The sequence below is a fragment of the Alligator mississippiensis genome, chromosome 14 (genome assembly GCF_030867095.1).
Source record: "Alligator mississippiensis isolate rAllMis1 chromosome 14, rAllMis1, whole genome shotgun sequence".
Taxonomy (NCBI): domain Eukaryota; kingdom Metazoa; phylum Chordata; order Crocodylia; family Alligatoridae; genus Alligator; species Alligator mississippiensis.
The window spans coordinates 13327310-13348390 of record NC_081837.1 but is presented as its reverse complement, the minus strand read 5'-3'; the positions used below and the strand labels follow the sequence as shown (position 1 = coordinate 13348390).

Here is a 21081-nt window from a genome sequence, read left to right as displayed (position 1 = left end):
CTCAGCATGTCAGCTGATCTTAGAGTCTATCACCTTCCCCAGCAAGGGAGAGGGCAGGCTGTCAGTTATTTGGGCTCCTCTGGGGGCAGGGAGAACCATGGGGCAGCTCTTTATTGCCCATTGACTATAGAGCTCACAATGGTGTCACTTTCCAGCTAGGAGCCAGGTATGGTTCCTTTCTTGCCACCTTTTTGTGGCATTCGGATCAAATGCCTATTCATCAAATCAGATGCTCAAACCAAATTCCTCTAAGGGCTTGAAAACCCAGGGGCTACTGGCAATGAAGGATGCTACTTAATATGAGTAATGGGGAGGGAATAGAGTTTGGCCTCATACCTACTTTCTTTTTAAATGTCAGGAAACTCAACAACAAGTGGACCATAAGCTAATGGCAATCACTTTGATTTTATGGCTTGACACAGTTCAAAGCTGGAGACTGGAAACTACAAATTCCATGGTTTAGGATGTTTCCCAGATTTTGCTGTTGATCTAATGGTATAAAACCTAACTTGGATCTATGTATTAAAAAATAAACACAGTCTTTATTCACATACCATATGCACCTTTTTCTTGAAAGTTAACGATCGAAAATTGGGGCACATGTCTTAAATGAGGAAATTTGGTTAAAAGTATGTTTCGGCGCATTGATAGGTGACCTGATGTCATTACATATGCCAGCTCGTGCCATCATGGGTGGAACAAGGCGGTTACGTTCTTTCACTGCCAGTGAAAAACTTCAAGTACTGAGGGAAGCAGAGGAAATTGGAAACCGTGCTGCTGGAAGGAAGTATGACATCAATGAAGCATGTATAAGAGACTGGAGGAAGAAGAAGGAGAAACTGCTTTTAAGCAATGGCAACCGACGAGCATTTCGTGGCCCGGGAGCAAAATACCCAGAACTTGAAGAACTTCTTGTAGCTTATGTGCGAGAGAGACAGCAGTATGGGTATGTGATGTCATTAGAAATGTACCAGATAAAAGCACATGAAATTGCTAGGGAACTTGGCTTAGGTCTTCAATTCAAAGCAAGCAGAGGTTGGATACAGAGATTTTTTAAAAGAAATGGACTTTCAATAAGAAGGCACCCAACAATTTCGCAGCGTCTACCTGAGGCATACGAGGAAAAGTTGACAGCTTTTCAACAATGTGTGGTCAGCCTGCGGAAGCAGCATTCATACTTAGTGTCACAAATGGGGAGTGCGGATCAAATAGAAGTCTATTTTGAAATGCTGTCTGATACCACATTAAATGACAGTGGCACAAAAACTGTTCATTTAAAACCAAGCAGGTATGAAAAGCTGCTCTGTACTGTTATGTTGGCAGTACTTGCAGATGGAACGAAGCTGCCTGCTTATGTGATTTTTAAGAGGAAAACTCTCCCTAAAGAAAAGTTGCCAGAAGGGGTAATTGTGAGGGCACAAGAAAATGGGTGGATGGACAGCACATTACTGGTGGACTGGGTTAGGTGTGTGTGGGAATGCCGACCCGGTGCTCTTCTGAAATTAAAAAACATGCTCATATTGGGTAGTTTTCAGGGACGCTGTACAGAGGAAGTGACGAAACAGCTGAAAGGTGGAAACACAGACCAGATCACAATACCAGGAGGCCTGACATCCATGCTTCAGCCGCTAGATGTCTGCATAAATCATCCTTTCAAAGCAAACTTGAAACGTCTATATGTAGAATGGATAGCAAGCAGTAACCACACCTTGGCATCAGCCAGGAAAATCAAGCGGCCAGGAATACTGCAGCTGTGCGAGTGGATCAAGGATGCGTGGAATCTTATCTCAGAAGACTTAATTATTAAAAGTTTTAAGAGGTGCTGCATTTCAAATGATCTGGATGGCAGAGAAGATTGTGCTGTGAGGAACAGCGATACAGATGATGCAAGTTCCACTGGAAGTAGCAGCGATGAAGACGCATCCTTGTTTTAAGCCTCTCCCTTCTTATTCAGTTTCATTGGTTTCATAGGCATCTAACAGATGTTGCATTGGTTGCAGGCTGGTTGTCCCTTTGTTTCCCTGGTTCAAAGAAGCTTCGTCAGAGTAGTGTACCTAAGACTCCCTTTCCAAGAGTTGCTCCATTGCGTTGTTGCTACTGTGCCAGTAGGTGGCCAGTGAAAACGCATATCCCAGCATGCCTTATTGTTGTCTAGGGTCCACATTCCCCAATGCGACAGAAAGTACCTATTGCATTGTCAGTTGTGTGGAAGTGGTTGGGAGTGACCAGACAGGACTACCTATCTGTTCTTATGCTACCACTGGCCCCCCAGTACCCCACACTGCTACCAACAAACGAACCTTTACATGATCCTTGTCCTGCAGATCTTGACCACTTGGTGTCAAGAGCTTGTGCTCAGGGTTATGAGTTGAAGGGGTCAGCAGCAGCTCAGGCAGGGTGACTTGGCTTTGGCCATCTGCAAAATGAGCAAGGATGGACGCTTTATGTGGGAAAATATCATGTGGTTGTGGATGCTACAGTGTGCTGTGGGAGCTTTGCAAAAGAATGGAGAGGCAATTTTGGACCAGGGAGATGACCAGCTACTGGTAGGAGCAGTTCATTCTGATCACCTGGGACGGTGAGAAGTGGTAGCTGAACCTCCTCATGTCCCAGCCCACCTTCATGGAGATCTGTGCCGAGCTGGCCCATAACCACAAAGAAGTGCATTGTGATTGCAGTGTGGAAGCTCGCTACCTCTGCCAATTTGTTTCGTGGCCAGTTGGTTTGGATTTGGCACACCCATGGCAGGTGAATTGGTGCACGAGGTGTGCCTGGCAATCCAGTGGCTGATGGCACCATGGATTATACACATGGCTGACCTATGGGATATCATGGACTGTTTGGCCAGCCTGGGGTTCCTGAACTACATTGAGGTTATTGACAGCACCCACATCACCATGTTTTTCCCTGAGCAATGTGGCTGGAATTTCATGAACCCACAGGACTCCGTATTGATGCAGGCAGTATTAGGCCTCTGCAGGCATTTCACGAACGTCAGTGCCGGCTGGTTGGATAAAGGCTCATGATGCCAGGTATTCAGAACTCCTGTATCCCTGAAATAGTGGAGCAAGGAGAGTTTGTCCGCTGGGATGCCCAATATTGTGGTGGAAGCTGGGCGTGTTGGCCCTCCCCCTCATTCCTTTTTCCTGTTTACATGCATCCTATTAAACTCTGCACACCTAATTCGAACTCTCCCATGGTCACTTCCAGTGTACACAGTGGAAGGTTGGGAGCATTGGGAGGGCAGGGGGCATTGGTGGAGATGGGATGGGAGGGGTGGCAATGGAGTAGGCTGTGTACTGTTTGGAATGGAACCTGATGGATGCCCCAAGATCATAAATAACAAGAGGTTTCTTTCCCCCCATAAGGTTGCAGGAATTGGCCTGAGTGGGGATGTTTTTAGGGTCCCATGAGCATAACAGATGAATTTGTTTGTGGGGGGAGTTGGGAAGGGGAGAAAATAACTGAAGAAACAATCTAGAAAGGTTTTTGGTTTGTGTGTTTGTTTTTTTTTTTCTTCTTGGTTCCTGCCTATACAAGCGAGGGAAATCACTGGTCTCATTTAAATTTGGTGTCTATTTAGCAAGAAGAATTCAACAGAATTGAACAGAACACAGCAGAAAACTTCTCAATCCTCAAGGCGATGCACGTAGGAAAAAATCAATGTGTGTGTCCCTGTGCACCAGCCTAGGCAAAGCTTTTCTCGGTGCACCCCAGCAGCACCCTTTCACTGACTATCCACAGGTAGACCTGTGACCATGGGCATTGTGAAGTCCTGTCCCCTGGCAGGCTTGAAACCACTTTCTTTTACCTACCCAGCAACATTACTGCTGTCACCAGAAGCTAGGATCTCAGAGGGGGTGGAGGTCCTTGCTCTCCCCACAGCTGCCATAATCCCGTGTGAAGGAGAGGTTCCATGCTGTGGCCTCCACCAGGGTATTGGTGTTTGCGAGAAGGGCTGGCACAGTTCCCATAGGATTGCTCAGTGTCCGTTCCCAGCTGTTGCTGCCACTGGAACAGGTTCATCGAACACTGCCTTTGGCAGAGGTAGACTGTGGCATGGTCATCACTTATGGTTATGGGGTGTTGCCGTCTTGCTAACCCAGTGTGGGTGAGGACATGGGGAGATGGAACCCGGGAGGAGCCTGTACCCCAAAGGCTCATGGGCTACTCTGGTGGCCTGTGGTATTATAGGGTCATGCAGAGACCAACCAGGATGTTTTTGGTGTGCAGATTAAGCACAGACATGACACGTTTCATGGACTCCTGCTCAGGCCCCACAGACTTGAGCAGGGTGCCTGTTGCCTGATGGGCAATAGCCAAGAAGTGGGCATGAACCTTGGCATTCTGCCTGGCCAGCCATCTGGCATTCTATATGGATTGTTCGATGCCATGGTGGATCCTGCCTCTTCCTCCACTCCCTGGCCTCGGCAGTCCAGGCAGGACTCGGTGGGAGCTGTCAGCATCTCCATTGTTGTCTTAGTCTGGGTCGTTCCACTGCCTGGCTGCTCTCTGCACCCCCTGTAGTTATGGAGTGTCATTAGAGCCAGAGACACCCACTGGCTGCAGGTGTCTGTCCTGAAAGTAAACCAGTAAAAGAAGCAATCACTGTTTAGTTCCGTATTGTCCAGATAAGATGAAGAACTCCCCAAGAAAGTTGCAAGGTCATCCTGCCCGCAGTACCACTCATTCCACCCGCTGACTCTCAACATGGTAAGTTTGCTTTCCCTTCTGCATCTCTTTCCCTAGAGAACAGCTCTGAGGGGTCCCACTAGGGTGCAATGTCCATTCCTGGCTTGGGGCATCCCAGCAATGCCACCAACAATTTCCAGTGGGCAAGGGCTGGGGTGTGGGGGGACAAGAATTTATGGTAGTGGGATCCCTAACACTCATTTCCCTGTTACTGCAGGATCCCTTCACCCTGGCTGATGTGAACCTAATCCAACTGATCCCGCAGTGGAGGCCAGAGTTGTTCGTTGCCACCCAAGAAAGCCTGCCTGTTTGCTGCCCTTTTACTGGAGAACATGGTGGTTTCAGATGAGGTTGTTTGGTTTTTTTTGTGTGAAAGGGTTGGGCCAGCTATGACGGCTCTCCAGAGAGGAGAGCCATATCCTGGAATGTGAGGTCATGGCTCACAAAGCACTTGGTTTTGTGCTGGTATTACCTGACAGACTTTTTCATTGTCAAGGCCACCGTAGACCCAGCTCTCACCTGACATGTGGCCAGGAGCTGGCACCAGCAGCTGAATATTTGCTACCAGCTAGCACCACTCAAATGGGTTGGAGATTGCTATGACCACCTGCCAACTTCCTGTGCCCCTCTCCTGAGCTCTTTGTGCATGCTGGTGCACGATGGCAGTGGAGGGGCTGGGTCCATAAGCAGTTGAGGAAGAACCTGTGACTTGAAGTCTTCACTTTCGTTCCTTCAGAAAATCACCACCACGACAGGCTTACAGACTGTTTGTTTGGTTGGGAGAAGGACATGGGGTGCTCTTAGTGACCGAGTGAGGGGTTGGACTTGGATTTGAATTGTGTGTGCACTGGCCCTGCATGTGTACTGAGTAAAAAGCCCCAAGTCTTTCTCCCTAATTAATTATTTCCTAACTCCAGTCCTCCCTTTTTTATCACCTTGCAGTTTCTTACAATAAAGTGTTTTTATTCTCTTTAACGAGTAGTGCTTTTATACTTTTCATTCAAAAATAACTTTCACATGAGGAGGAGGCTGAGCTGGTGAGGGGCTGGCTGGTCCCAGCAATCAACTGCGCAGCTCTAAGCTACATGTGGATGGGCAGGATCAGGGGCTGGGCAAGCTGCCTTCATCCTCCGTGCGATGCCCAGAGCCTTTTCTCAAATTCCAGGGGTGCAGCCAAGTGCAGCAGGGAGGGACCTCGTTAGCTGTTATTCAACCATTGGGCCCAGGGTGGGGATGGTCCTAGTATAGCCACTGAATGGGATGTCAGGTGGGCGATTGCTAGAACTGTTCTTCGATTAAAGGTGAAAAGACCCCGTTGTGTACAATGACAGCACAGTCTCTTACAGAGGCACCTCTGTAAAGCAATGATGGGACTTAATTGTTCGATTCAATTGCAGTGGTACCACCCCACTGCTCCCCACCTCTCCTGGTCAAACAAAATGGGGAGTGAGTGGCGGAGAGGCTTACCATGAGGCTCAACTTGGGGTTCCTCATCCCTTCCTGGGAACAAACCATGGGACGGTTTTTGGCACTTCGCCCATCCCCTGTTCTCTTGCTTGTTACCTTCAGTACAGGGGTAAAGAGAGGTTCAGCTTTGGGGTTCCCACCTTGCAGCTAACAAACCTAACTGGGCAGGCAGGAAAGGGCATCTGCATGTTTTCTCATGTTGAATGGGTCCCTGGGACTAGGAGGGCAGCATTGCTAAGTTCAATGCGAACAGTGATGGAGAGCTTTGCCAGTGGATTTGCAGCTCATTCCTGCACATCGGGATGGCCAGGATGTTCCAGACGACCGGAGGACTTGGATTGATTGCTGTCCAGCTCCAGGTCTGTCTTCATGTCTGTGCTGCTGTCCTGAAGAAGCAGGGAATCCTTGACCTTGATCAGCTCCAGGGTTATCTGGGTCTCTGGGGGCATGTAGTTTTGGCCTGCAGTGATGGTGAGATCTGAGTCCCAGGAGATGGAGGCTGTGCCCACAGCGTGTTGAGGCTGCACTGTGTTGTTCATTGCCTCGTAGTAGGCGTGCCATGCCCTGCATGCACCAGACATGCAGTTCATATCGTGGGCCTTCATGAGCTACTCCCTTGTCATCTTGTACTTCTGCTGGCACTGTTGTCAGTCACCCTTTTGCCTGTGTACTACTGTTTCTGCAGCAATGGTCCAGTATCTTATTTTGGTTCTGACTGGTGTGCTTGCAGATAACTTAAAAGTAGTTGGTGGGGCCATGGTTTGCGCTCGAGATGTCCTCTGGATGCTTTGCATTAACAATTAGGTTCTGATGCTGACCTTGGTTATATGGCTGGTGAGCACAGAATAGCTGGCAAGTTGCTGTAGAGGGCATTAAAAAGGTGAGCGAGGCCGCTTGTGACCTGTCATCTCTGGGTAGTAGACTTCTGTCCTGATGCTAGAGCAGCTGCTTTGCATTCGAGTAGCCAGGGTGTGCGAGCAGTGCATTGAGGGATGCCTAGATGACCTCCTGCCCAGCTTGTCCCAAGACACTGACCTATAGTAACCACACAGATGTATTCTGCAGTGTCTCAGGAGAAAACGCTTTATCCTGCATGCTTTGGTGGGACTTGGCCCAAGACTGGACATCTGCGTCTGTAGACTGATTGGCACAGAACAAGATGCTTTCTCCTGGGAGAAAGGCAACGTCTGCTTACAACTATAAAAAAATAGGTTTCAAGTATTTTTCAGCTTATGTTCAAATACTTATATTCAAGGAAAAACTCTTTTTATGTGCACGTCTTATTCAGGGGCATGTGGTATGTGAATAAATACAAGTAAGCTTTTTTTTTTTCTTTTTTTAAGGAAACTCACAAAAACAAATCGTTTGCCAGTTAAAGGTTTTTACAAATAGTGAAGTGAATTAACTTTTTGAGCTCTTTAGACAATAATAATACAAACTAAATAAATTCCACTTAATAGGCGGGCAGTCTTGCCAGGCATAATTTCACAGCAAATGCTCAAAGGAGGACGATCAAATCTGCATGTTTTACAAACAGTAAACCCTTTTATTTTAAAGGAGCGGCGTTTTTTAGATTTTGCAAAGTGCACCATATGTTACATGAAACACTTATGTCAGACTGTTGTGTTTTTTGGGATATTTCCAAATGCTGATTTTTGGTAGCTATGCAGCACTTGCATTATAGAAGAGTAACACTATGGTTGATTTGTAGCAATGAGTCCAAAGAGTTCAAAGAGAGCAAGAAGTCCTGCAAGCAATTCAAAGGTTCCAGAGATTGAGGTTACTGTTGAAGAAGGTAGGGAAACTTCCTTTAGGGAGTATTCTTATTAAAAGAATTTCCAGTAGGAATTACAGACTAGCTTTCATACTCATTACATTATCTTCATAGAAGTTGTGATCGCTAACTTGTGCTATACTTACTAGTAAGTGTAATGTAACTTCAGGATGCTTCTACTTTTGATTTGTATTTATGAGTAACAGGTTGAGTTATGTGAAGGATGGTGGTTCACAGCACATTTGGGCCCTTCATTTCACACAGGGAAATAACTGATTTTAAGTTAAAGGCAGATAGTACAAAGGTGGGTAGTGATTTTTAGCAGTGCTAAAATGTTATGTTAAATTCCAGAATTTTTCATTCTAAACTAAATTTTGGTTCCACTATTGACTCAAACGCTAAGTTTTGCTTAGTAGTCAGTTGTGTTATTTCCTTGTTTTTCTTGTCTTGCAGGATAGGTAACTTGTAGTGAGCATGTATATAAACATATGATGCATTTTTCTGCAGGTCCTAATAAGCCACCAGCGACAGAAGTTCGAACTAATCCTCAAACCAATGGATCCAACCTGGGCTTCAAGCCACGAGGAAGAGAGTTTTCTTTTGGTTGGTATCATGGGGCTTGATGCACTTAATAATAACTTCCGTTAATACTGATGCTTAAAAGTTTTAGAGACTTCAAATTTGAAGTTTTTATTCTGTGGGTGAATGAAGTTCTTTTGAGCTGCTGTGTACTCAAATGAATCATTGTGGAACTTGAAGATTGAGCAATTCTTGGGTGTCAGGGAGCAGTATTAAAAGATTACCTTTGGGGTATGATAGGGTCATATGCAGGACTTGAGGTGTTACTTCCCTCTTTTCCTTGGTGCTATGCATTTCATTGGTACTGTAATTGTGAAATATAAAACAATAGAAACTTTTGCCTATGCTCAAGATGCACTTAAAAAGGAGAAGGAAAAGTTAGTATTCATTTATGAAAAATATCTACCTTGATGTAACACTGATATTGTTGAGAGATTGCATTTTCTCAAGACATCTTGTCTATCTATCCAGGTCACATTGCTGAATGAATTAATAAAGGCCTTTTTGTGAGTGCTTTGGATGCTGTCTCCAAATACAATTCTCTGTCCCTTGTTGGAAGAGTAAATGTAGTACTATTTGGGTTAATTAAATAAACTCTTTTGCCTCTTTCATTAGCTGTAACTTATGGAAGCCATCAAAAACAGCAGTTACCATGTTAGGTATGGGTTTCGAATGGAAGGGAATAGTTCAGAGTTGTTCATATGTTCATATTTCTTTAAACAATCACAGTAATTAATTTATTGATATGCAGTTTCTAGACAGATCCACATATGTTGATCTAATTCTTTTTGTTTTTATGACAGAGGCTTGGAATGCCAAGATTACTGACCTGAAACAGAAAGTTGAAAATCTTTTTAATGAAAAATGTGGTGAGTTTTATGTTGACTGTTTTTTAAGTGGTACTATTTAGAACTGTTGGAACTTACTTGTTCATTTTTGCTCGGCCTGTTTGATGACGTTCTTTATCCACAGATTCCATGAAGCTCTACAACCCTTGCGTACTTTGGTCTCTGTTTTCTCTTATTAGGCTTACTGGTTCTGAGCTATCCATTTTCCTCTAATCTTTTTCTGTTTGCAACTAGAAATGGAGGGGGTGATGTATGCACACATGCAGTGTCTGTTTTGACCCCTGAAATCTGTGTGCCCAGATATTTCAGAGACCAGTGGCTCCATATTGCCACATACCCTTACCTCTCTCCTCTGTGTTGTGTGCCCTCTTTTTTTTCTCTCATCCCTCACCAATAAAGATGCAATATTTGTAATTCTTTTACTTGGGTCATGTCAACTTGAAAATACAGGAGAACCCTCGCCATTTGCAAGGGATATGTTCTTGTATCCCCCGCGAATGGCGAAATCCGCAAATAAGGCACTGCGTTCGTGAATGCAGTGTACCTGGCAACTGGGGTGGGGCACAGCTGCACTGGCGGCGGCGGAAATGCGATGGTGGCAAGTGAGGAGCTCCCGAGAAGCTGCTTTAAGTGTATTTAAGATGCAGGTTCGGCATTCGAAAATATTTTAAACTGCGAATGCCAAACCTGAAAATAGCGAGGGTGTCCTGTAAAATACAACACCATGCTGCAGGAGAAGATACTTGTAGTAGTTGATATTTCTGTGTTTTATTTCAGGGGAAGCTCTGGGGCTTACAGAACCTGTGAAGGTTCCATTTGCATTATTTGAATCCTACCCAGAGGATTTCTATGTGGAAGGTCTACCTGAGGGAGTACCTTTCCGTCGACCATCTACTTTTGGCATTCCAAGGCTGGAGAAGATCCTCAGAAATAAATCCAAGATAAAATTCATTATCAAAAAGTAAGACATCTAGATATCTCGCCTCTTTTATTGGAAACAAATTGCAAAGCTAAAAATAGAGTTAAGCGCTGAAAAGAACTGGCTTCTTCAATTCCCCAAGCTAGGATCTATACGTGAGCAGCTTTAGCAAAACAGGAGTTTTTAATGTTGAAGAAAAATGCTTATGCATCTTTTCCGTGCTGAATATTTCCTACAGCTTGATTAACAGGGACCAGTCAGCCCACATTTCTTGGGTTCTTTCAATTCCTGTTTTAGTTTTGCATTTCCCTCCTATGGAGAGTTTGCAGGGTTTGGTTTAATGCAGTCACTTAGCTAAAAGGGCTACATTAAGGAATGAAAATGTTACAGCAAGGTTAGTGGAACTTGAATTCAATATAGGTTTTAAATGTCTCTGTAAATACAGGATTGGTTGCAGGCATCTGTATACATAGGAGCTTAGCCACTGCATCTTCCCACAAGTAGCTTGTCTACCGATGCTGTAGAAATACAGCATTTAAGACTGCAACCAGTTCCACCATTAAAATAAAAATATTAAGTCATGGGAGGTTTGAGAGCTCTTCTGTGGTGAAGGTAGAAAATTAGGAATAGCAAATGAAGTCTTGTTAAATTTCAGCTTAACTAGCTTTGTTGTAATGATTTTGCTTTTTCCCTTCATAGCTGCTGTTTTGCCAGTATTTCTTTTGCTGTTGGATGAAACAAGTATAATTTTACTGTTTAATATGAAATATTGAATGTTTGTTTCCAGGCCTGAGATGTTTGAGGCAGCAATTAAGGAAAACTCTGCTAAAAGCCCTCAGAGTAAGTATCCTAAATGCTAATAATTTTGAGCAGTAGTCTGTCATGCTGCTTCCAAAACTGATAATACTTCAAGAGCATTACTTAGTGTAAACCTATTCCTGAAAAATTTGTGTTGTGTTCCCTGGGTTACATTAAGGGTCCTATCCAAGTGCACATGGAGACCCAGCATTATATGTGGTGCCACTGGTAAATTGCTGTAGTACAGGTTAAATCCCTGCTCTGCAGAGACAAAAGGCTACTGTGCTTTCCTGATTTCTACCCAGTTCCTAAATTTTTCTAGCTATTCACCTTCTATAATGGTTTTCCTGTTTCCAGTCAGCTTTCTATAATTTGCCCTGTTGAAGGACCAGGATATATCAAATGACCTATGCTAGCTGTTAGCAATGCCTTCTTCAAAGCAGGGGTGGGGATTGTGGCACATCTAAAGTGTTTAAGGTCCTGGATTGTAACCTGTGAGAGAGGGCAAGCAGCTATCCACTCCAGTGGAAATGCAAGCTTGACAGGTAGTAAAATCCCTGCATCAGCCAAACTAAAAAGACAGTGCCACTAAATTAGCTCACTCTCTTACCAAAATATGACACTTAACGTAATCTGTGGAAGAAATTAGGGTTTTTTGTGCACTGATGGTCATCTTGCTTGCAACGAGATAGAGGAAGTAATTCACTGTGTTAGAAGACAGACAGAAGGCAGTGTAGATATGTGTCTCACAGACTATCTAAATTAATATTGATATTTAGTTAGTCTGAGGTGCATATCTACTAGGGCTGTGCGAAATGGCTGTGTTTCAATTCGTTTTTGAATTTGGCTGTTTTGGAGGACAATGATTTGTTTCAGTGTTCCAGATCACTGTCCTGTTTCGTTTTGACCAAATCTGTTTTGGAGATTTGGCTCCACCGAATCTCCTCCTAATCTGTTTCAAACAGGCTGCAAGGGAAGCTTCGCACAGCCCTACCCAGCTGGGGGTGGGGCTTGGTGCCTCAGCGGGGAGCAGGGCTGGGCCATGGGTGGCTCGTCCGGGGAAGGGGAAGGGCTGCTGCCCTCCATGCAGGCAAGGAGACCCCTGTGTGCATCTCTCATCTCTGTCTCGCTGAGTCGTGGGGCAGGGAAGCAGTGCAGAGCGGTGAGCAAGCCTGCTGGTCCCTGCCACGCAACTTGGATCCTCAGAGAGCAGAGATCCATGCCAGAGGTCTCCTTGGCATCGCTGCTCACCCTGTTCTGCCCCGGCAATGTGGGGCTGCATGGGGTGAGGGGTGGCGGTGAGGAGACTCTGGCTCAGATCTCTGCTTTCTGCAGACTCAGGTCACACGGCAGGGATTCCCCAGCCCCCTGGTTTGATCCCCCAGCTCTCTGATCATTCTCTCAGCTCTTCCCGAGGGGGTGCAGGCTACCGGATCTGTATGCCAGGTTTCAGCAGGCTGCCGCTGCAGGCTGGGGCCAGTGGCAGCACTGCAGTCTTCCCGGCGTTTGGCATGAGCTGTGCCAAGCAGCTGCTGCCTTTCCCAGCCTGCAGTGGCAGCCTGCTGAAACCCCGCATGCAAGTCAGGGACCCACAGTGCCTGGGAAGAGCTGGGGAAAGCGATCGGAAAGCTGGGGAATTGAACTGGGAGCTAGATGTCAATGTCAGAGCAGTCCTCCCCCTCCTTAGTTTTTGTTTCCCTGCAAGCCTGGCTCCAAAACTCCAAAATTTTCCAAAACATTTCATTTTGGAGCCTTTCGTTTCAATTCAGATTTGGTGTTTCGGGTGCCAAAATGTCCTGAAACACCTCTGAAATGAAATGGCTGCCGAAATTTCACACAGCCCTAATAGCTACCCTTCCTTTTGCCGCCTTCTTATGTCATTTTAAATGAAAGATTAATCCACTGAAATATATTAAAATATGCCAGCATCAAAGTAAAGTTAGTTTGAAGAGAATCAGGAATAAAATGTATTAGACCCATGGTTCAGCTGTTGAAAATTTGTCTAACTATTCCAGTCAATTGAATTATGCCGGTTAACACCAGGGATAATCTGGCTCACTGTTAAACATTTCCTGTATGAATGAGAATTTAATATTCTGCTGTTTTGTCCTTTGAGCAATGAATCTTACTAGGATTGATAAAAGTTTGAAAGGTATAGTTTACTTGAACAAAACGTCAAAGATAAACTCCATGTGATGTTTAAAAAGGTCTAGTTAAGTCTGTAAGGAAAGAAAGCAAGAACCATTGTAATATAAAATTAAATCATTTCTCTTCTTGGGTTGGATCATTTTTTTTAATAAAAAGTTAAAGGGAAGGCTCTTCAGAAGTTTAAAGTCTCATATTCAGTAACAATTTAAGTGCTTCAGAGCCCAAGTATTACTGGAAGCCGCTGTCATTTTGATTTCAAAGTGCCTGTCTCACACACCAAAAAAAAAAGGGGGTCTTGTGTATTAGAAAATTTCACTTCAAATCTGCATGGGGCAGGGGTTTTTGAGGGTGATGATCTTTTATTGAACCAACTGCGTGGTGTGCCTTGTTGTGCCTGCTTTTCCCTGAGACCTGAAGAAGAATGCACTGCATTCAAAAGCTTGTCTATGGCTATCCCAACCATACAGTTGATCCAATAAATGGTATCACCCACAAAAATCCTTGCCTCTTGCGTATTTCCTGGACCATCACAACTGCATTACTCCATGACTTCAAATCTGTTGCTTTCCCAATCTTTTTCTTCTTACGTGCTGTTCACGGTTTTAGGAAATCTCCAACTATTTTGCTTATAGTTTATATTTCTGATTTTGTTTCAGGAAAAACCAACTCTAATACAGCCAATACAACAAGCACCACAACGAATACAGTGACGAACACAGCTGCAGGTGTTGAAGATCTTAACATCATACAAGTGACTATACCAGGTATGTGAACTTGACAGATTTTACTGCTGTGTGTTTCTTGTAACTCTTTTTTCTTTCCTATCCTGAGTGGTCCATTGGTTCATTCCAGCATAGAATGAAATTTAATAGCCTCTTTGTAAGAGGGCTTTGCATACAGTTTTACCGCATTAATGATTTTCTAACCTTTATGAATATCTCTCCGGTCACATTTGCAGAATAAATGAATCTCAGTCTAGTTCCTAGTCAAGTGGGTGTCCACCTTTTCTTTGTCTCCCACCTAACCACATGCTAAATTAAACATTAATTTGCAACCTTGTTGGCAGTCTTAGAGGACATGATCATGACTGAATGATCTGGGAGATTGAATTATTTTCTCTTCCATCAAAATGGATACTCTTAACTCAGGATAAACTGCGTTGGATAGGCATGCTGGGAAGCTTACACTGGTGCTAAAATAAAGGATTTCAGTCCTCTGGTACTTTTCATTGTCGCTACATTCACTGAAAGGAAATACTTAGAAATCATACCTTGTGTTTAACAGGCATATTTGGCAAATTGCATTTATTATGTAGTATGTTAAAATAATCTACAGGTGACTTTTAAAACACCTGTTACTTTTCTTCAGCTTGTGTATTTTTATCATCCTCTATTATTACTAAAATCAGAAGGTATGACTGCCTATCATCTTCTGGGGAGATGTTTATTAAAGTAAATACTGTATTTATCCAAATCCTAGACAACTTCTAAATTTAAAGATGACCTTCCCAATAATTAGATTCTATACATGGAAAAGTTTTATAGTTTTGTTATATTTTCTGTGTGTAAAATTTAGTTAATGGAAGGTAGTCTTAAGCTCATATCCCGCCCGCCTGCCTCCCCCCTGTTGTGGCAGGGGGGATGAGCCATATCCCTGCCCCTTGCCCCCCACCACATTGTTCCCTTTCTGCCTGCTCTGTTCCCCAAGGCTGTGCTTGACCCCTCCCTCCCCCCATGAGCTGCCTGCCCCTAGTCATGTGTCACGTGAACCCTGCCCCTCCCTTCCTTGTTCCCCCTGTGCCTCCCCTCCACACTCCCCTGGCTGTGTGCCCCTTCTCCTGCCACACAAGCCATTCTGGCTTGGGACAGGTGGTAGATCAGCTCTAGCTTTGGCTCCGATCCTAGGGGAGAAGCCATTGCTAAGCCACCACCTGTCCTGGGTTTGGTATTACGTCCCAAATTAAAGGCGAGGCTCTTTTTCCATCATATTATTTGCGGGGAGGGGGAGAGAAACCTCATCTTGTATTTGATTTAATGCGGTATTACTATTTGTTTCAAGTAAAATCTTATGCAATATCAAATGGCTTTCCAAAAGAAGTCCTGCTTTATCCTGACACAACTCTAAATTCTTTCAGATGATGAAAGTGAAAGATTATCAAAAGTAGAAAAGGCCCGACAACTGAGAGAGCAAGTAAATGACCTGTTCAGCCGGAAGTTTGGTAATTGCTTTTATCTGTGACTAGCCAATTGCTCGTCATGAATGACGGATTTCAAAGGACTGTTTACATGGCCGGCCCCAAAGGGTGGCCCTGCCCATGCCCATTCTATTGCCCCTCACTACCAAGCCACAGCTGCCGCTGCAGCCCTACTGCTGCTGCTGCTGCTCCTCACTCCTGACCCATAGTCCCCTGGCATTGCCGGTGCCCCCCACACTTCCAGCCCACAGTCCCCCACCCCAGTGCCCCTCACTTCTAAGCCACAGCCCCGCCAGCCTTGCTGCTGTCCCTAACCCCCACCCACTGATCCGAGCCCTGCCAGTGCCCCTCACTCACCAAACTGCATTATGCTGCCCCCTGGGCCCTGATGGTGCCCCTTACTCCCCTCACTCCTGACCCACAGCCCCCTGGTACTGCCAGTGACCCACATACCCAATCCACAGTCCTCCTTACCCCCACCCTGGTGGTGCCTCTCACTCACCAAACTGCAGTACCCTGTCCCTCTGGGTCCTGATGGTGCCCCTCACTCCTGACATGTAGTTCCCTGGCACTGCCAGTGCCTTCTGAACTCCCAACCCACAATCCTCCACCCCAATGGTTCTGACTGCTGTCCTTGGCCTGACCAGGCCAGAGTGCGGTGGCTCCCATTCATGTATGCTTGTGGCACTCCCCACCTTGGGATGAGGCTACCACTGCACCAGGCAGCCTGGCCATGGCCCCCTTCATCTCCCCCAGCATCTCATTCCTGCTTAGCCCCCAGATCACAGGCACCAGCCCCTGTGCTGCTGCCCAGCCATGGAGTTTCCCACTGCTCTCAGAGCAACCCCCTGTCCCTTTCCCCCCCGCTGGAGATCAGACAACCCTCACCTCCCCCCTGCCCTGTCACAGCTGTGGCCCCTGTTCCCCCTGCCCTGACCAAATGTCTGCATTTCTCCTTTGCTCCAGGGATGGGAGCAGGGGGAGGTGATTGCAGGCAGCAGGGAGCACAACAGGGTCTGCATGCTTCAGCATGCTGCAGGCAGGTCTGTGTGCTCCCTGCTGCCTCCGATCACCCTGCTGCTGCTGTTCCCACCAGTGGAGCAAAGAGAAATCCTGGACAGCCCACCCGGACGGAGCTCAGAGGGCTTAATAAGAGTGGGGACTCATCTGGGGAAACCCAGACACGGTAACCCGGTCTTGGCAGTGCATGCGCACTTGATCAAAAGCGTTACGGACAGACGGACACAGACAGACAAAGCTCTTTATTATATTATAATTTTGATATAGCTTTGAAAGTAACTGATGATGCACATTTTGGTTTTAGTAAATAAAAGTTACTAGGTAAGCATATAATATCCATCACAGTGGCCATTTTGGCACTATATTTGTAAGTTACTTTCTGCTCTGTATATTCTGCGTATGCCAACTTCCAAATGGGTTTGTTCTGAAGGCTAAATGGTTTTGTATTTTTCTTAAATGGAGAAGTTTCTGTGCTCTAGATCAGTGCTGCCCAACTTCCCCAGGGACCACACACTGCTAGCCACATGCTGTGGGGGTGGGACCCCCGCCCCCTTACCATTGGGCATAGCCTCTCCCCCCCTCACTGCATGGTTGTTGGAGAGGCGGCTGCACGGACCGCTTGCTAGTCTCTTGTGGAGCTGCTTGCTGCCTGTGGGCCCTCAGTTGAGCAGCCTTGCTCTAGATACTGTCTTCTTTATGTCTCTCCACACACAAAATATTTCTTTTTCTTGCAAATCCTGACTCTTCTTAAAGCTAGACGTTCCTGATCTGTTAACAGGATCAAAAGCAGAGACAAATGCTTGCCTGGTGCAGTAGTCTGGGAAGACTCCTAGATAATAGCATTCATGAGAGCTGTCTAGAATACAGTTCTTTTGAAAACCCTCTAAGTGTAATGGCTTAAATAGCAGATGCATTTCAGTAGCTTTAGATGATATAAAATGCATGTCTGCATTTTATGTTCTTATCCAATGGGTATTTGTAAGCTCAGATTTGTAGACTTGCGTCAATTCTCTTACTTAGGTGAAGCAATCGGTATGAATTTCCCCGTGAAAGTTCCATACAGAAAAATCACCATCAACCCTGGCTGTGTGGTGGTGGATGGCATGCCTCCTGGAGTGGCATTTAAGGCCCCCAGTTATTTGGAAATCAGCTCGATGAGGAAGATTTTGGAATCGGCAGAGTTTATCAAATTTACTGTCATTCGGTATGTGACAATCAGTTTACTGTCGTGGTTATATGGTGTAATCTTGATTATCCAGATATTAGAGATGGGCAATATGTGAATAAATTATGGTTTCAGACAGTTGAGAGGGAATTTTCAAAATAAATTGTAAATAATGGGATATGTTGATCTTGGATAACAAATGGTTTAGGTAAAATGAGATTCATGCATGCATGTGTGACTGTGAGAGTTCTTGGGAGGAAGCACATAAGTCACTGTAATGAGTAGAGTTATATGAACTGATTTTTATCAGTTGTAGCACTCCAAGTGCAACCTCATATTATGTAGCATGGTCACCAACATCCTGTTTGGATATGGTACCTCGAGAGAGAGATTTATATAGTATATTCATAAACTGTTTAGGGGCATTGCAGGCAGGGTTGCTAGTACAAGAATTTTACTTCTTTATACAACAGCTTATGGAATCATAGAAAATGAGGTTTGGAGATCATCTAGTCCAACCCCCTGCTCAAAGCAGGACCATCCCCAACTAGGTCATTCCAGTGAAGTCTTTGTCAAGCCAGGCCTTAAAAACATCCTAGGATGGAGATGCCATCATCTCTCTCTAGAGAACTTCTCCCAGTGCTTAACCACCCCCCCCCCCAGTGAGAGGTTTTTTTCTAATATGCAACCAAAACCTCCCTTGCTGCAACTTGAGACCATTGCTCCTTGTTCTGTCATGTCACCACTGAGAACAATTTAGCTCCATCCTCTTTGAAACCACAATTCAGGTAGTTGAAGGCAGCTATCAAATCCCTTCTGTCTTTTCTTCTGCAGACTCCATAAACCCAGTTCCCTCTGCCTCTCAGAAGTCATGTCCCAGCCCCTGAACCATTTTCCTTGTCCTCTGCTGGACTCTCTCCAACTTATCCACATCCTTTCTATAGTGGGTGGCCCAAAACTGGACACTGTACTCCAGATGTGGCCTCACCAGTACCAAACAGAGTGGAATAATTACTTCCCTTGATCCGCTGGCAACACTCCTACTAATGCAGCCCAGTATGCTGTTGGCTTTCTTGGCAACCAGGGTACGCTGTTGACTCGTATCCATCTTATCCACTGTAACCCACAGGACCTTTTCTGCAGAGCTGCTGCTTATTCAGTCAGTCTTCAGGCTGTAGCAGTGCATGGGATTCTTCTATCCTAAATGTAGGACTTTGCACTTGTCCTTATTGACCCTCATGAGATTTCTTTTGGCTCAATCCTCCAATTTGCCTAGGTCAGTCTAAATCTTACCCTCCAGCATAACTACTACACCCCCCAGCTTGGTGTCATCCTTGAACTTGCTGAGGGTGCAATCCATCCCATCTTCCATATAGTTAATGAAGATACTGACCAAAACCAGCCCTCGGACTAACCCCTGGGGCACTCCACTCAGTACCAGATGCCAACTAGATACTGAACCATTGATTACCACCCACTGAGCCTGACAATCCAGCCAGATTTCTATCTACCTTACAATCCATTCCTCAAATCCATACTTCCTCAGCTTGCTTGAAAGAATGCTGTGGGAGAGTGTATCAGGAGCCTTGCTAAAATCAAGGTATCCCACATCCACTGCTTTCCCTGAGAGCCAGTCATCTCCTAATACAGGGGCGGGCAATTATTTTGCGCGTAGGGCCCCTTACTGAGTTTTGGCAAGCCATCGAGGGCTGCATGACAGGCAGCCCAGGGCAGATGAATATTAATTTTCTCAATTTTTTAGGGGCCCCGTGAGCTGGATAGAGTGGCTTGGTGGGCCACATTTTGCCCACCCCTGTCCTAATAGAAGGCAATCAGGTTGGTCAGGCATGACTTGCCCTTGGTGAATCCATGCTGGCTGTTCCTAATCGCCTCCTCCAAGTGCTTAGAAATGGATTCTTTGAGGACTTGTTTCATGACTTTTCTGGGGACTGAGGTGAGCTTGACTGGTCTGTACGCCCCCGGATCTTCCTCTTTCCCTTTTTTTTTTAAAGATAGGCCCTATATATTTGCCCTTTTCCAATCATCTAAGACCTCCCGTAATCACCGTGAGTTTTCAAAGATAATGACCAGGGGCTCTGCCATCACATCAGCTAACTCCCTCAGCACCCTCGGATGCGCTGCATCCGGCTCTGTGGGCTTGTACGTGTCTTGCTTTTCTGAATAGTTCTTTCTAACCTGTTTCACCAGTGAGGGCTGCTCACCTCCTTCCCAAACTGCTTGCCTGATGCAATAGTTTGGGAGCTGAGCCTGCCTGTGAAGACTGAAGTAAAAAAAGGCATTGAGTACTTCAGCCTTTTCCTCCTCATCTGTCACTAGGTTGCCTCCACCCTTCAGTAAGGGACCCACACTTTCCCTGACCTTCCTCCTGTTGGTAACATACTTGTGGAAACCCTTCTTGTTGCCCTTCGTGTCCTTTGCTAGCCGCAATTCCAGTTGTGCTTTGGCCTTCCTGACTTCATCCCTGTATGCCTGAGGTGTTTGTCCAAGCTTCCACTTTTTGTCAGCTTCCTTTTTGTGTTTAAGCTCACCAAAGAATTCTCTGCTAAGCCAAGCTGGTTGCTTGCTATATCTGCTAGTCTTCCTGCCCCTCAGTAAGGTTTCTTTGAAAATACAACCAGGTCTCCTGGATTCCTTTCCTCTTCAGACTGGCTTTCCAGGGAATCCTGCCCATCAGTTCCCTGAAGGTGTCAAAGTCTGCTTTTCTGAAGTCCCAGGGTGCATGCTTCACTGCTGTCCTTTTTCCCTTTTGTCAGGATCCTGAACTCAATCATCTCATGGTCACTGCTGCCCAAGTTGCCATCTACTGGTACATTCCCCACCAATTCTTCCTTGTTTGTGAGCAACAGGTAAAGAAAAACATGATCCCTAGTTGGCCACTCCAGCACTTGCACTAAGAAGTTGTCCCTAGCACTCTCCAAAAACTTTCTGGATTGCCTGTGCACTGTTGTACTGCCTTACCAGCAGATGTTGGGGTGATTTGAAGTCCCCCATGAGAACCAGGGCCTTTGATCAGGAAACTTGTGCTGGCTGTTTGAAGAAAGCCTCATCCACCACTTCCTGATCTGGTGGTCTGTAGCAGACCCCCACTACAACATCACCCTTGTTGCTCTCTCCTGTGACTTTTGACCCAGAGACTTTTGACAGGCCTATCTCCAGTTTTATACTGGAACTCTGAGCAATCATATGGCTCTTACCTAAAGTGCAACTCCTCCTCCTCTTCTTCCCTGCCTGTACTTCCTGAACAGTTTGTGCCCATCCATGACAGTGCTGCAGTCATGCAAGCTCCCACCAAGTCTCTGGTATTCTGATCATGTCATAGCTCTGTGAGTGTGTGAGGACTTCCAATTCTTCCTGCTTGTTTCCCAGGCTCTGTGCACTTGTGTACAGGCATCTAAGGTAACTAGTCGATTGCCCTGATTTCTCAGGAAGAATGAGAATATTTCCCCTCTTGCCCCC

The 21081-nt window shown here is 45.6% G+C and overlaps 1 protein-coding gene across 10 annotated transcripts in view; it reads left to right on the top strand.

The window, feature by feature from the left end:
* The window catches only part of GTF2I (general transcription factor IIi), a 101987-nt gene that overhangs the window by 72209 nt on the left and 8697 nt on the right, over positions 1 to 21081 (top strand). For 7 of the 10 annotated variants that reach the window (XM_014608043.3, XM_014608040.3, XM_014608037.3 and 4 more), the window contains 7 exons: positions 7871 to 7954; positions 8441 to 8536; positions 9316 to 9381; positions 10138 to 10321; positions 11067 to 11119; positions 13882 to 13989; positions 15360 to 15443. In XM_014608043.3, coding sequence (XP_014463529.1) covers positions 7871 to 7954; positions 8441 to 8536; positions 9316 to 9381; positions 10138 to 10321; positions 11067 to 11119; positions 13882 to 13989; positions 15360 to 15443 — 675 coding nt within the window. Of the gene's footprint in view, positions 1 to 7870; positions 7955 to 8440; positions 8537 to 9315; positions 9382 to 10137; positions 10322 to 11066; positions 11120 to 13881; positions 13990 to 15359; positions 15444 to 17459; positions 17644 to 21081 lie in introns of all 10 variants that reach the window. The other 3 variants (XM_014608045.3, XM_014608044.3, XM_014608042.3) reach the window with 2 other exon arrangements.